Raw genomic sequence first — 13816 nt, 5'->3', positions numbered from 1 at the left:
TATTTGAAATATACCGAAAATAATATTAGAAATCCGGCAAATCGCGAGAAAAGGAAATTGATTATTTGTCCTTTTCCCTGTGGTTTAATGATAAATGATAAGGTCATAACAATACCTAGACTGTCGACAGTTGTCCATGCCTTTTTGCTACGTTAAACTAAAGTCGTTGCCTCGCTCCGATCCGAAGGATTACTATAACCGCGTACTGATCAGCGAGTGCCGGAGGCACTCACAGTTCGTGCCTTCGGCAATCGGAGTTCCCTTCAGTATGCATTAGTATTCAGTGTTACGGAGCGATGCGACGACTTTGATTTAGATTGAAAACGTAGCAAAAAGGCACGAACGACCGTGGACAGTTTAAACAATACCCTCTCTTAATCACAATATTGGAACTCAGAAAAATTCTCAAAGTATTTTGTTGTATGCCATTATGATATCATTTTATCATAATGAAAAGTTATAGTATTCGAGGTACTAAGTCACGATCTTAGTAATTTGGTTTGATGGTATTGTGTCGGTTTGTTTCAGCATTTGCCAACAATTAGTGTAAACCTTTGACCTTTGTTGACAAGAAACTTAAAAAAGTTTAGATGTCGCCGCCTACGGGAACTTATTTCCCCGGGATACGTATTAGAATGATTCTATCAGAATAAATAAAATATTGATAATATCGGCAATATTGACGTGTTTAGCCACTTGTGTATGAAGGAGGTAAAATAACGATTGTTTCTGTGATCGCGCAAGTCCACTCACCGTGAGATATAGTCTATAAGTATATATTTAAACACTCTGATACGTATCTCGGGAAACAAGTGCCTGTGGCACATGTATCAAAGAATTTGACATTTGCTTCATAACAAAATTTTAATGTTTTTTAGCTCATACCCTGGAAACAACTTTTTTGTCTGTCTTGAGTTGGTCAGCAATTGTTTCCTGCTGCTTTTGGGCCGGCGATAATTTTCTTTTTTCATCTTTTTTCGAAAATCCTCCATTCCCCCCCCCCCCCTCCGCCCAAAGAAATCAAATGGTTTACCCCGATTACTTTATATCACGATACGGGGAGGGCAGAGGTTAAAGTATGACAAACATCCGAAGACGTGATTACTGTAATACTTTGTCATTTGGTTACAAATGTGGGCCACAATGTCGCGACGTCCTTGTACTTCAATGTTAGCAGGCATGATTATTCTATTGGTACATCTTGCCAATGGTGTCTGGGGAAGTTTGTATGACCCACATGTAGTTCCTAACAACGATATCTTCGTAGAGGGGTGGTACACTAGACTGATCGACCCAGAGACCAAGCATTCATTTGGACTTTTGTTTGGGAATGTATTTTCGTCATCTCAACTAGAATATTCACCCACATATCTAGCGTTTCTCCATTCCGATGATTATGAGCATAGCATGCAGAAGATCGAGGTATTCCCAGACAAATACAATATTACGAGATCTGTTATGGGTGACAAACAAGTGACCAAAGACCCCGACTTCAGCAGTCCTGCTTATTTCTCCTGGGTTGCTGAACCATTTGGGTATTTCAACGTTACAAATGATGCCACTGTGTTTGACTTCACCCTTCCTGACGTTCGATTCCGGGCTCAAATTGGCCCACCATTACCATGGGGTGAGAATGGATTAGGTAGGTTTAAAAGTGTACCTTGTGTTTTTAATATCAAATTGTGGGTGTATGGATGTATGGGGGTAACTGAGTAAAGGAAGCACCCTTTACTTACTTACATGTATTGTGTTCTAAATTGCAATTGATATTACATTGTAAACGTAATGATTTTGGTTTTTACCTTAGGGTACAGGAAGAATGTATACGAATTATATATGTTTTTTACAATTATTATGATACTATAAGAGTTAGGAGTAATTTATTCCCAATGTCTGTTTTTAGCTGTTATCAGAAAATTCACTATTACTTCTTTTATAAGAAGGAAGATTTTAGTTCCCCAAGGGAGGATCTATTACAATGTGCACCATGCGTACATCCGCAATACATATTTTTTTAAAGACATACACTATCTAATTTATTTCAAACCTGGCACAAATGTGATGTCATATGGTACATAGGGGGGGGGGGGGGGAAGGTACCTCCATGGGTAAAATTATGGGGAGGCTCCTCACAAACATTGAAACCCAATGTGTTGTGATGCCAATTTTGTGCAAAAAGTTTACCCTTTCTGATACCAAGTGCATTTTAATTAGTCTAAGTATAAGTCCTATAAGTTACAACTTTGTCACATATAGTTTTTGTCAAGATTTTGTTGAGTCGTGCACCCTCACTGTACACTAATTATATAAAGATCAATGTATAGGTCACCAGTATGGATACATTGTTGCAAACCCATGCACAATGTACTGCTGAATAGAAATATCAATTTTTACATCTGCAGTAAAAGACAATGTTGAAGGCAATTTTCTTCGTAGGCTTGGTCTATTTTCCATATTTTGAATTGACCACATACATTTCGGTATAAATGATAGATTATTACACTTGATAAGTATGTGAGAGTGTATTTATTTCCTGAGATACTGAGCTAGATAAATGCCTTGCAACAAACAGTGGTAGTTTGTTATTGGGAGAACTTGGAAAAGAACACTATAAAAAGGAGACAGTTTGAGGTCAATATAAAGACGGTTTGAGGTCAATATAACACTTCCTAAACTTCTAATCGAAAATCTAAAAGAATATGATTTCTCTTTATTCATCTGTGCATTAGTGTGTGAAATTTCAAAATGATATGTCCATATTTAACAAAATTGAAACAATGATAAATATTTCCCCTGTTTGTGAACTCCGCACCAATTGTAAACCCATTTTAAGGCCAAGGAAAAAAAAGAATTGTTTTCTGGTGAGTTTACATACACCGCCTTTTTTCTCATGTTTGTCCAGCCAATGCAGACTGCAGATCCAAGGGAAACACAAAATAACTCTCCCTACATTAATTGCTACTTCAGGGAAGACAATTGCACAACTAATCATGAACAATTAACAAATAAATTCGCGTCGTCACACCACTTTAGGCAACGTTTCCTGACAAAAAACAACAACTTTCTTTTGTGTGGCCATGGCATCTAATTCCTGAAAATATGCCAATAACTTATTACAACTAAAAGCTAAATCAATATTATTTTCACGACAGATGCACTTTGGTATCGCAAATGTATGTACCAAGTTACAATGAATTCAAAGTGTGCATTCTTGAGATATAGCCTAATTACCAAAAACCATTAATTACGTAAATTGCTCATTAATATTCTTGGAATGTTTACCAAAACCTAATCAGTTCTTGCCATTACCCTACACGTTTGCCAAATTTCGTTTGAATTGAGCCAGCTGTTTTGTAGAAAACGATGACACAGACAGACAGACAGACAGACAGACAGACAGAATCTCCCCCCCCCCTTACCAAAGGAAAAACTCTAATATACAGAGATTCCAATCAAGTGTCTGCCCCTATATTATCAGGTACAAGCTTTAACCTTGACCTTCAAGGTCAAATGGCAAAATCAAGCCATTTTTTTCCAAACAGTCACTTTGTAGTATTTATTTATGGGGGCCCATTCTGGTCACAATTATGTAGAAATAATAAAACTACTGCTGTAATTAATATTATGTATTCCTTGAATTACTTAAATGTGTTTTGATTAATTTCATGTACCTGTCTTAATTTCATGTAGTCTAGAATAAATTTATCTATGCCCCGAATTAATTTTATGTATGTGCCGAATTATTTTTATGTATGTGCCGAATTATTTTTATGTATGTGCCGAATTATTTTTATTTATGTCCCGAATTAATTTTATGTATGTGCCGAATTATTTTTATATGTATGTGCCGAATTATTTTTATTTGTCCTGAATTAATTTTTTGTATGTGCTGAATTAATTTTGTGTATCCCGAATTAATTTTGTAGATGTCACGAATTAATTTTGTGTATGTGCTGAATTAATTTTGTGCATGTGTCGAATTAATTTTGCCCCTACAATCCTTTGCGCGAGATTTCTTATTCAAAATGGTGGCCCGCAGTTCGCAGTCGGTGGTGCTCAGCGGGTACGCAGGTTGTCATTCAAGAAAGGAATCAAGGAGGATTCTGCCAATTTTTGCTCAGTTGTTCGAGTTATTCTGTCTCCCCTGAATTTAGGATCGACAGACGATCTAGAATAAATTTAGTGTCTGAGGTCAAACGAACATCCCGGTATTTATTACTGTAGCCCTATGCATATATGATAACTAACATCCACGACCGAAATCTGGTCGTACGACCGGTTATGCGTGTAGCGTAGGCATCGAAAACAGTGGTTCATTTTGGGCCGCAGATGTGGATGATAATCCAACGGGACTACCTTCCCATATTATACAAGTAGCACTGCTAAGTTTACATCAATCTTTGAGCAACATGCTGTCAGCTGAGATAGAATTAGGGAAAATTCTGGTTGCTGTAGCTTGGATACCGGATACTTATCCATTTGCTACGGCCGTAACATCGATACAACCACAGGAGACCCAGGAACCGTGTGACAAACAAAACAAAACCAAATAAATAAATAAATAAACTATCTAATAAATGACAAATGAACAAGCAAACGAACGACAAGTATAGGGACAAATAAAATGATTAAATAAACCAGCAAATAAACAAATACTCATGGGGGTACACTAGATATGTTTTTTTTTTCTATACCCATCACTATCTGTATAGAAAAAAAAACATATCTAGTATACCCCCATGAGTATATATTTATTTGCTGGTTTATTTAATTATTTTGTTTGTCCCTATACTTGTCGTTCGATTGCTTGAAGTTCATTTGTCATTTATTTGATAGTTTATTTATTTGTTTGTTTTGTTTGTCACACAGTTCCTGGGTTCCCTGTGATACAACTTGGACCTGGATGAAGGCGCTTGGAAATTTCAAAACACCAATAGGAACACTTGCGTTCCCTCTTAAACCCATGGCAGAAAATTGCTGATATGCTTCAAGTGAGTGTTTTGACTATTCAACGAAGATGAAAGGCGCTTTTGTCCAGGTCCAAGTTGTATCGATGTTATATTTAAGCAATAACCCCCGCCGAAGGCGGGTATACACGCGATTTTGGTACAATTCGCAACATATAGCACGAGCCGAATGGCGAGTGCTATATGGAGCGAATTGTACCAAATTCGAGTGTATACCCGCCTTCACAGGGGTTATTGCTATTATATTATATCAAAATATGTGTCTATTTCTTCTAAATGTGATTCTGTGGCTATTTATATGCCTGAAAAGGCAAATTCGCACGTACAGAAAAAGATCGTCGGTAATAGATCGTCGGGAACGAGCATATTTTGATGACACACACTGCATGAACACAAAACATGGACTCAAGCCGTTCTACATGGTCCCCTGGCTAGCTGGGTTTGATATATTACATATTGTTTATTGATTTATTTGTTTTAAACCCCATATTTTCCTAATAGTCAACCCCCCCCCCCCCCCCCCCCCCTTTGGTTTCCACATTCAGCTTGTATGTACTATTCATATGCTAGTTTAGGGGCCTATTTTACCACTACCAGCCGATTTTACCACAGTTATTATCCAATCAGAATGGCACATAGTAGCATGATATAATATAATACGTGCTACAGTACTTGTATAATATGGGAAGGTAGTCCCGTTGGATTGGACCCTCCTCTCGCTAAGTCATCCAAAAGCAAAGACAAAGTTCCTGTGGCATCAAACATTCGAAACTTAACTTCATATAGATCGTCTGTCGATCCTAAATTCAGGGGAGACAGAAAAACTCAAACAACTGATTTTAGATTGAGCAAAAATTGGTAGAATCCTCCTTGATTCCTTTCTCGAATGACAACCCGCCGAGCACCACTGCGGGCCGCCATTTTGAATAAGAAATCTAGCGCAAAGGATTGTAGGGGCAAAATTAATTCGACACATACACAAAATTAATTCAGCACATACATAAAATTAATTCGGGATATACACAAAATTAATTCAGCACATACACAAAATTAATTCAGGACATACACAAAATTAATTCAGCACATACAAAAAATTCATTCGGGACATAAATAAAAATAATTCGGCACATACATAAAAATAATTCGGCACATACATAAAATTAATTCGGGACATACATAAAATTAATTCTAGACTACATGAAATTAATTCCAGGAATACATAAAATTGATTCAAGACTACATAAAATTAATTCAAGACTACATAAAATTAATCGAAAACACATTTAATTAATTCAAGGAATACATAAAATCAATTGTAGACTACATAACAGTGCATACAATTAATCAAAACACATTGAAATAATTTGGGGAATACATTACAGCAGTAGTTTTATTATTTCTACATAATCATGATAATTGTGACCAGAACTGGCCCCCATATTTATTCGCAGCTGATTTCTCTTAAATAATGTGCACAGGTAATATAGAAGAAAGGAACATACACAAGGATTACTTTTGATGCTCATATAATTTTTTTTTCTGAAAGGTGGCCACATTTGTATTGAACAATTATAATTTACAGCGTAACTCAAAAACTTTTGAGACTCCATTAAAGTGTGCATTCCCATATTAGTATAAACTTTCTTTCGAGACTATTACCTGTGACCTCAACCTTTAAGATCTATTATTCAAAACCAGCCATTTCCTGCATATCACAGACACATTTTAGTATTCATTTTTTGCCACTACACGTAATCTCTTTTAAATCATGTCACCATTCAATCACATAGAAGTGAATTATTTGAGGGAGGGGAGTGTCATCTAGGAAGACTTGTTCTTACCATGTTTACAGCAGTGGCACATGATAATTTGATAGGGTGGGGGGGGGGGAATGAAATGGGGGTGATTAGCACTTCTTTCAAGAGGTAGGGTAGGTTACAGTGATACATCTGTTAAACCCCACACATGGTACTTTTGTTCCATGGTTTATAACATAACTGATCATCTGTGCTAAAAATGATGTACATCTTATCTTCTCCACAGGTCCTGCAGGTTATCTTGATGTCTTACCTTTACCTGTACATTGGTACGTCTACAGTCTAGGATCTATTGGTACATACGAGTGGACCAACCTTACTTCCAGTGAGGTAATCAAAGGTAAAGTCATTGTTCACCAAGAGAAGAATTGGGGCAAGGGATTTCCGCCATCATGGATATGGAGCCAGGCAATTAATGACACAACCAATGTTGCATTTGCAGGCTCTTTTGGTGATCTGACATTCTTGTCAGTGACTGTACCGTCACATTTGATCGGTTATCGCAACTACAGGACTGGTCTGTCAATGAGCTTTACACCTGCTAATTCTTCAGCAAAATGGCGAGTAAATGGCTGCAATGGAGTAGTTACTCTAGTCATGCATAGTCTTCGTTATAAAGTGAATTTAGAGTTGTCAACAGAGCCAGTTACATTACAAAAGTGTTTGTTAGGACCCACTGAAGAAGGATTTGCACCAGTTTGTGTTGAAAGCTATGTGGCCAAAATGTCAATCGAGATTTACCAACTTACATGGAAAGGTTATGAAATGATTGACCAACAATATTTTTCCAGAGCTGCATTGGAGTTTGGTCGAAACTTTCTTTGTTCCACTAAGAATCCATGTATGTCTAGTACATTTTCACAACCATGAAAATGGATGAGGATATTTGTTAACTGGTCAAACTACAACTTTCCCTGTCTTCTGTATCTGTATCTGTTTTGAAACTGGAGTCTCTCAGACTCTCCCAATTGAACAAATATCCTCCAGGGGGTGTGTGCACTTTGTTGGTTTTAATCACAAGGATCACAGAGTGATAACAATGCAGATTAAAATGTTCTGGTGATTTCCATATTACAATGGAGTCTGGTAGGGCATTCCAATCTTTTATAGTCCTTGGTATGAATGAATTTTTGAAGACAGTACCATGAGATTTGCTTTGTGTAGATTTAGAGCTTCAGGACACCAACTCAGAATAGAATCCGATCGTAAATTAGGTATACCTAGACAACACAGAATTTGCCTCATGTGTAAGAGTGGGGAAGTTGAGGATGAATATCATTTTTGCTTAGTTTGCCCACTTTATAAAGATTTGCGTGAAATGTACCTACCCACATACTTTTATACGAACTGTACATATCAAAAATTTGTTCTCCTTATGCAGTTAGAGAACTGAAATGTTAAACAACTAGCTAAATATATTTCCTATGCAAGTAAACGTAGAGAAAGGCATCTGTTATAGTGATTCATTTTAACCCACCCTCTGTGTCATTGAGTGATTTGTACCATAGGCCGGTGGCCAAAGTACGAAATAAATTATTATTATAATGAATTTTTGTAGATTTTCTTGACTCTGTCATAATGTTTATGCTGAAAGAAACAAATAAATAGCTTTTTTTCATTTAAAAATGTACATGAAATATCGTTATAATGTCCCAACTCTATATATATATTAAGTGTTTCCTCTGGGTCAAAAAATTTACTAGCAATTTGGCTAATTTGCCTCAAAATTTATAAGCCAAACCAGACTTTCAATTAGCCAAACTTTTGCAATAAAAATGAACTTATTTAAATATAAGACAATAACACAAACTTGTATATATGTTTTTACTCTGTTCATTTACATACATTTTTCATGTCATGTTGGCCAACATACGGTTCTCATCTTTGCTTCGAAGTTGTAGCACCACACATCTATGTTTTAGTCAGTTCTCATTGTAACTATTTTCTAAATCTCAATGTGCAGTGTGACCTGTGACCTGTGAAATTTGAATATGACCCAACGTATGCATAACATTTCAACAGTTTCATGTGCCCCATGATCATTTCCTGACGTGGAGAGCATGTCTTGGGTAGTTTAGAAACTATGCGATATTATCATTACTTATCGACGTGATTGGTTATTTATTAACATGTGGTTAGAAAGGGTTTCCATCAATAGCACGGTCATTATGGCAAAGCATCTTCCCTCACGAGTGAAGCGATGATCAAATGGACCACATCGTTGGGCAGTCTATCCTGAAAACTTTACTTAGATAAATTCAAACTGCTATGTCACCATTTCATTCTCACTAAAACTGAAACTTTTTCTTTTTGAGCTTCGTTACTAGATCGAACCATAGACCCTGGGTGGAGGGTCTATGACCGAACGCATTACGTGAATTTACTGTTCACTACACCATGCTCTTCGCGCTTTGTTTGAAGTGAACATGGTTCGCACGTTATGTATCGTTCAAGAATAAACGAAAATCTTTGTGTATACCGAGTTAACACTTCTCCTCAGATCAGCGACACAAAATTTGTATCAAAGGCTTTTACAACTGTATCTCTGTCAAATTGAAAGTTCACGCTGTCATTCGTACTTCATGTCATGGAACTCAGTTTGTACATTGTGGTATTCACCGTATCGTTTCGTTTTTTCAGCCTGCATAGTGGAAGGCCCGGTAAAGACAACATTGCTGATGTAACAATTTTATGATTTGTTTAACTTTTGAGGAACGCACAATATGTACACTTCCTTCTAAATGTAATACAATGTAGTTTAAATTACGGATATTCCACGTTGCAACAAAGAAACCACAAGCATTACGTAGTCTAAAATTATATCTTCCAGCAATAAGATCATTTATCTTTAATTTTTTATTTCAATTTGTATTTGTATCATTTCAATATCAGTCACACAATTAAATGGGTTAATAATTACAATGCCATACATGTGATAAATCAATGAATCAAAGTAGCAGTTCTCTTTAGTGTCAACAGGGATTTGAAATTTCCACGCAGTCAGACTATGCAAATCACTAACCAAATTATTATGTTTATCCATACATTGTCACTTCCATGGCTGTATTTGGATCCATAACTACAGAATACAATACAATGCAATATGATAAATTATGAGTATTACATATTCTTAATAGACAATACATCAATCACAAAAATTCACTCAAATCTTTATTTCATGAATAGTTGTATTAGTGAGCTTTATAACATTTACAGAACACTAAAACATTAGTTGACTTGTATCATTTTGGTCATGAAACACAATACTGTAACAACACACGTACATTACTTTGGATAAATTAATAAAAGAGATCTCTTTGAATTGAACACTTTAACTACCTGTCAACTGATCTGCTGAATGCAAAGCTAGTATAAGACATACAAGCTGTCTGTCCACCACACATCTACAAAACTTCATGATGCAGCATGAGTTTTCATGGGTTCTGTCATAAGAACACATTCTAATACATACTAGTACATGAAACACCATGTTATACTTATTGTAAAGGAGTGAAAAATGATACTGGATACTGGTTTGAATATAACATTATTTTTCCATTCAGTTACATATGATGTAAAGTATTTCGATAGTATGGGATTTCGATCAATATGAAACAGAACAGATTATTTACTTTAACAGCTTGGTGTCATACGTCATTCATCGGTAAGTAAATGATGAGCTATTGATGAAAAAAGTTAGTTTTCTTAACCTGTAATCATAGCTAGACATAATTATACATTCTATACCATAATTTGTTACAGACACAGAAATTTTGATAGAAAACATCTCAACAAGAAAAGTATCCATGCCGACTCTTTATAGGCAAATTTGTCAGCAAGTTTAAACATCAGACATGACTGAATACTTAGTTTTGCTACCTACAAAGTAGCACCTATATTGTGGTCAACCATATGTTATACATATCAGTGGTACTACTATGTATAATGCCCACTGCAATACTTTCATGAAAAAAAATCTTTGTTCTTGTATGAGACATTTTTTATTGACTGTCTTTCATACAAAATGAATTGGAAGCAAATTATATTATATTTCTTGTCGTATTCATTCTTCACTAAAAGTGCATTATTTAATAACTCAAACCAACTCAACTGCCAGCTGTAATACCCTGTTCAGTGTGTCATCTTGTTACCTGAAAATGATGTGATTTATTTTACTTATCAAGATGAGAGAATTCTACTTTTGGTGGCAAGAACTCAATTAGTTCACTTTTAAACACATTTTATGATACTTTTAAGTATGTGTACAAAATAGATGATGAAGACTTTAGAAAAAGAATAAAAGCGCCGATCGAATTGTAGCAACTGTTGAGAGTAAATTTTAACTTTCTATTATGATTATGTGGTCTTGTTGCTATGCAAATCTGCTTACATTTATTTAGATTTATTCCCATGCTTACCCATCCATGGTGTTATATCTGCAATATGACATCTTTAACTGTTGCTATGGGCATAGTCTAGTTGATAGGCATATCTGCATACATTTTTGGAATGTTTCTTCATTTGCCTTTCCTTCATTGGTTGTATATTGGCATTGTCATTGTTTACCTGTTGCTATGGGTGTGGTCTTGATGCTAATGATATTTGCATATTTCTTTTTAATGTATATTCAATTGCCTACCCACCCATGTTATATTTGCTATAAAAATATATGTTACGGTTGCTAAGGGTGTGGTCAAGGTTCCATGACAACTTACATAAGTATGACAAACCCACAATTCGTAGTTTTGGAAGTTTTGATATTTTACCAAGAATAGTGCCAATGTCATTGCAGCACAACTGTACAGTTTTAAAAAATGTATCTGAATGCTGATCCATGCAAGGTATAGTTGTTCATATGCTGAATGGTTATCCAGTTGCCTTTGCAATATACATGATCACTTGGCTGTTGCTATGGATGAGGTCATGTTGCTAGGCACATTTACATACATTTTTTGAATGTTTGTTCACCTAAGAATCCCTGTTGTCTTTGTGACATACACCACAATAGCTTGGTTGTTGCTATGGGTGTGGTTATGGTTGCTAGAGACATTTGCATACATTTTTGAATGTTTACTCACTTGCCTTCCAGATGTTTTTTTAGCAAAATATACTGGCATTTGGTTGTTGCTAAGGGCATAGTCATGGTTGCTAGGGCCAATTATGTCAAAATGTTTTGAACAAAATCTGCAGAATAATACCTCTAGAAACATCTCACCAAATTTCAGTCTCATTGAGCAAGTATTTTTTGAGATGTTTTTGACCAAAATTCACATTTTTTCACCTAATTTGCATATCATGGATGAGATCATTATATGCTTAAGGTACACGGGGAAGAATCGCCTTGACTATTTCCGACGTAATCCGACACAGCACGAAGTGTTTTGGACTTTGAACTTTATTTGCACATGTCAAATTGTCCATGCTCACATCCCACTACTGCCAGTCAAAGAGGAGGAACAGATAAGATAGTCCAATGTTCCTTCTCCTTTACCAAAATATACTCAAGAATTGTCATTCCCGACAAAAATATCTTATTTACTGCACTAATCTTTTAAAATTCCCACGATGTCACAACTCATGCACTATGCAGAGACCTACTTCCGCATTCCACTCCATTATCATGGCGCCACCCGTAACCTCTCATGAATATTTATTAAAATACGCCATCTTCGGCTTCGTTCGACGAGATTTTTCCACGTTCGGACTAATCCTTTGACCCAACTTTGCGTGTTAGCAGGAAGTACCCGGATGATAATGTAGTTCTGTGGTAATTCTTCAGACTCTGACCTATCGATGTTTGGTACTCGCTTTTCAATCGGATCACTCGTTACAGATTAACATGATTTAGCCTGGGACTTGAAAATGACAACGTTTGGACTCAAAAATGGACCATTTTCACAGTTTTTACTTATATTAATTGGGAATTCACCAATTTTTTTATCAATCATCGACAGAGTATGTTGTTGTGAATGTGTCTAGGTCACAGTTCAGGGTGTACGCCAAATACATTTACAGGAAACGCTCGTCGAAATTTTCACAGATTTTTCCCCAAAATCTTGACCAAATTTGACGTTTTTGTAAGGAAAATTGCTTCCACCAAGCAATTATTTTTTCATACATCGATTCACTATGTATTTTTAAGTCTGTATTCGAAGTTTCATGAAAATTAAATGGCAAATTTCTTCATGAATGGCCTGTGAAGTCAACAATGTATGTTAGTAATTGTTACAGATCTAAGGGCCTGCAATCGGCAGCGGTCGGCCAGCGGTTCTTCCCCGTGTACCATAATATTTCTTCATCTATATACCCCCAAATGCATCCCCAATAAATTTCATAATTTAAATTTGGAATTAAAAGACACATTTGTAGCCCTAATTTGCATATCACTGATGGAATCATCATGTCATGAAAAAATCATAATCTAAAAATAGCGCCAATGGCATTATAGCACAATTGTATTTAGCTTTTGCTATGAGTGTGATCTTGTTGCTAGGCATATTTGCATACATTTTTGGAATCTTACTTGCCTGTCCTTCCCACTTTTTATCTTTGCAATATAAACCATCGTTTGGCTGTTGTTATGGGCGTGGTCTTGTTGCTAGGCATATTTGCATACATTTTTTTATTCTTTTATTCGCTTACCTACCATGTCATGAATCTAATCTAATCTAAACAGCCCTAAGAACGCTCCCACCAAATTTCAGCGCAAGCTGCTAAGTTGTTCTGGAATTATAGATTTTTAAAATCAAAAACACACATTTTTGACCCAAAATGCACATTTCTGTTGCGATCATTTTCATTCGAACAATTTTCCATCTTCACACCAAAGGTAATGTTCCAACCAAATACCAAGGCAATCAGTGTAGCGGTTTTCGATTTTATGTTGTTCACACACACAGCCAGACAGACAGACACCGCACTATGCCTATAGTACTAATGAACCATATCAGTTCAGTTGTGCTAATAAAATGACTATGGGGCTAATTTTGTAGTAAAGTGGTTGTAAATTATTATTATTGTCGCCTCCCGTAA

The 13816-nt window shown here is 35.9% G+C and overlaps 2 protein-coding genes across 2 annotated transcripts in view; one reads left to right on the top strand and one right to left on the bottom strand.

Annotated features, from left to right (window-relative positions):
• Positions 1-950: 950 nt before the first annotated feature.
• LOC144453489 (uncharacterized) lies at positions 951-8262 on the top strand. The gene is made up of 2 exons (XM_078144799.1): positions 951-1642; positions 7011-8262. Exons 1-2 carry the CDS (start codon positions 1132-1134, stop codon positions 7652-7654), a joined length of 1155 nt encoding a protein of 384 aa, XP_078000925.1. The 5' UTR covers positions 951-1131; the 3' UTR covers positions 7655-8262.
• A 1408-nt stretch (positions 8263-9670) lies between these two features.
• LOC144448925 (alpha-soluble NSF attachment protein-like) overlaps positions 9671-13816 on the bottom strand; it is a 24567-nt gene continuing 20421 nt past the window's right edge. The window contains exon 7 of the mRNA XM_078139301.1: positions 9671-13816. This exon is cut by the window's right edge and continues 1526 nt beyond it. The gene's annotated coding sequence lies outside the window, so the exon portion shown is untranslated.

This window comes from Glandiceps talaboti, chromosome 2, assembly GCF_964340395.1.
Source record: "Glandiceps talaboti chromosome 2, keGlaTala1.1, whole genome shotgun sequence".
NCBI lineage: Eukaryota > Metazoa > Hemichordata > Enteropneusta > Spengelidae > Glandiceps > Glandiceps talaboti.
Note: the sequence above shows the minus strand (reverse complement) of the source record. Positions and strands in the feature narration are given on the sequence as shown.

Coding starts and splice junctions, on each gene's coding strand:
- LOC144453489 (XM_078144799.1), top strand. CDS start 1,132: ATGTGGGCCACAATGTCGCGACGTCCTTGTACTTCAATGTTAGCAGGC. Junction 1,643..7,010: donor ATGGGGTGAGAATGGATTAG/GTAGGTTTAAAA, acceptor TCTTCTCCACAG/GTCCTGCAGGTTATCTTGAT.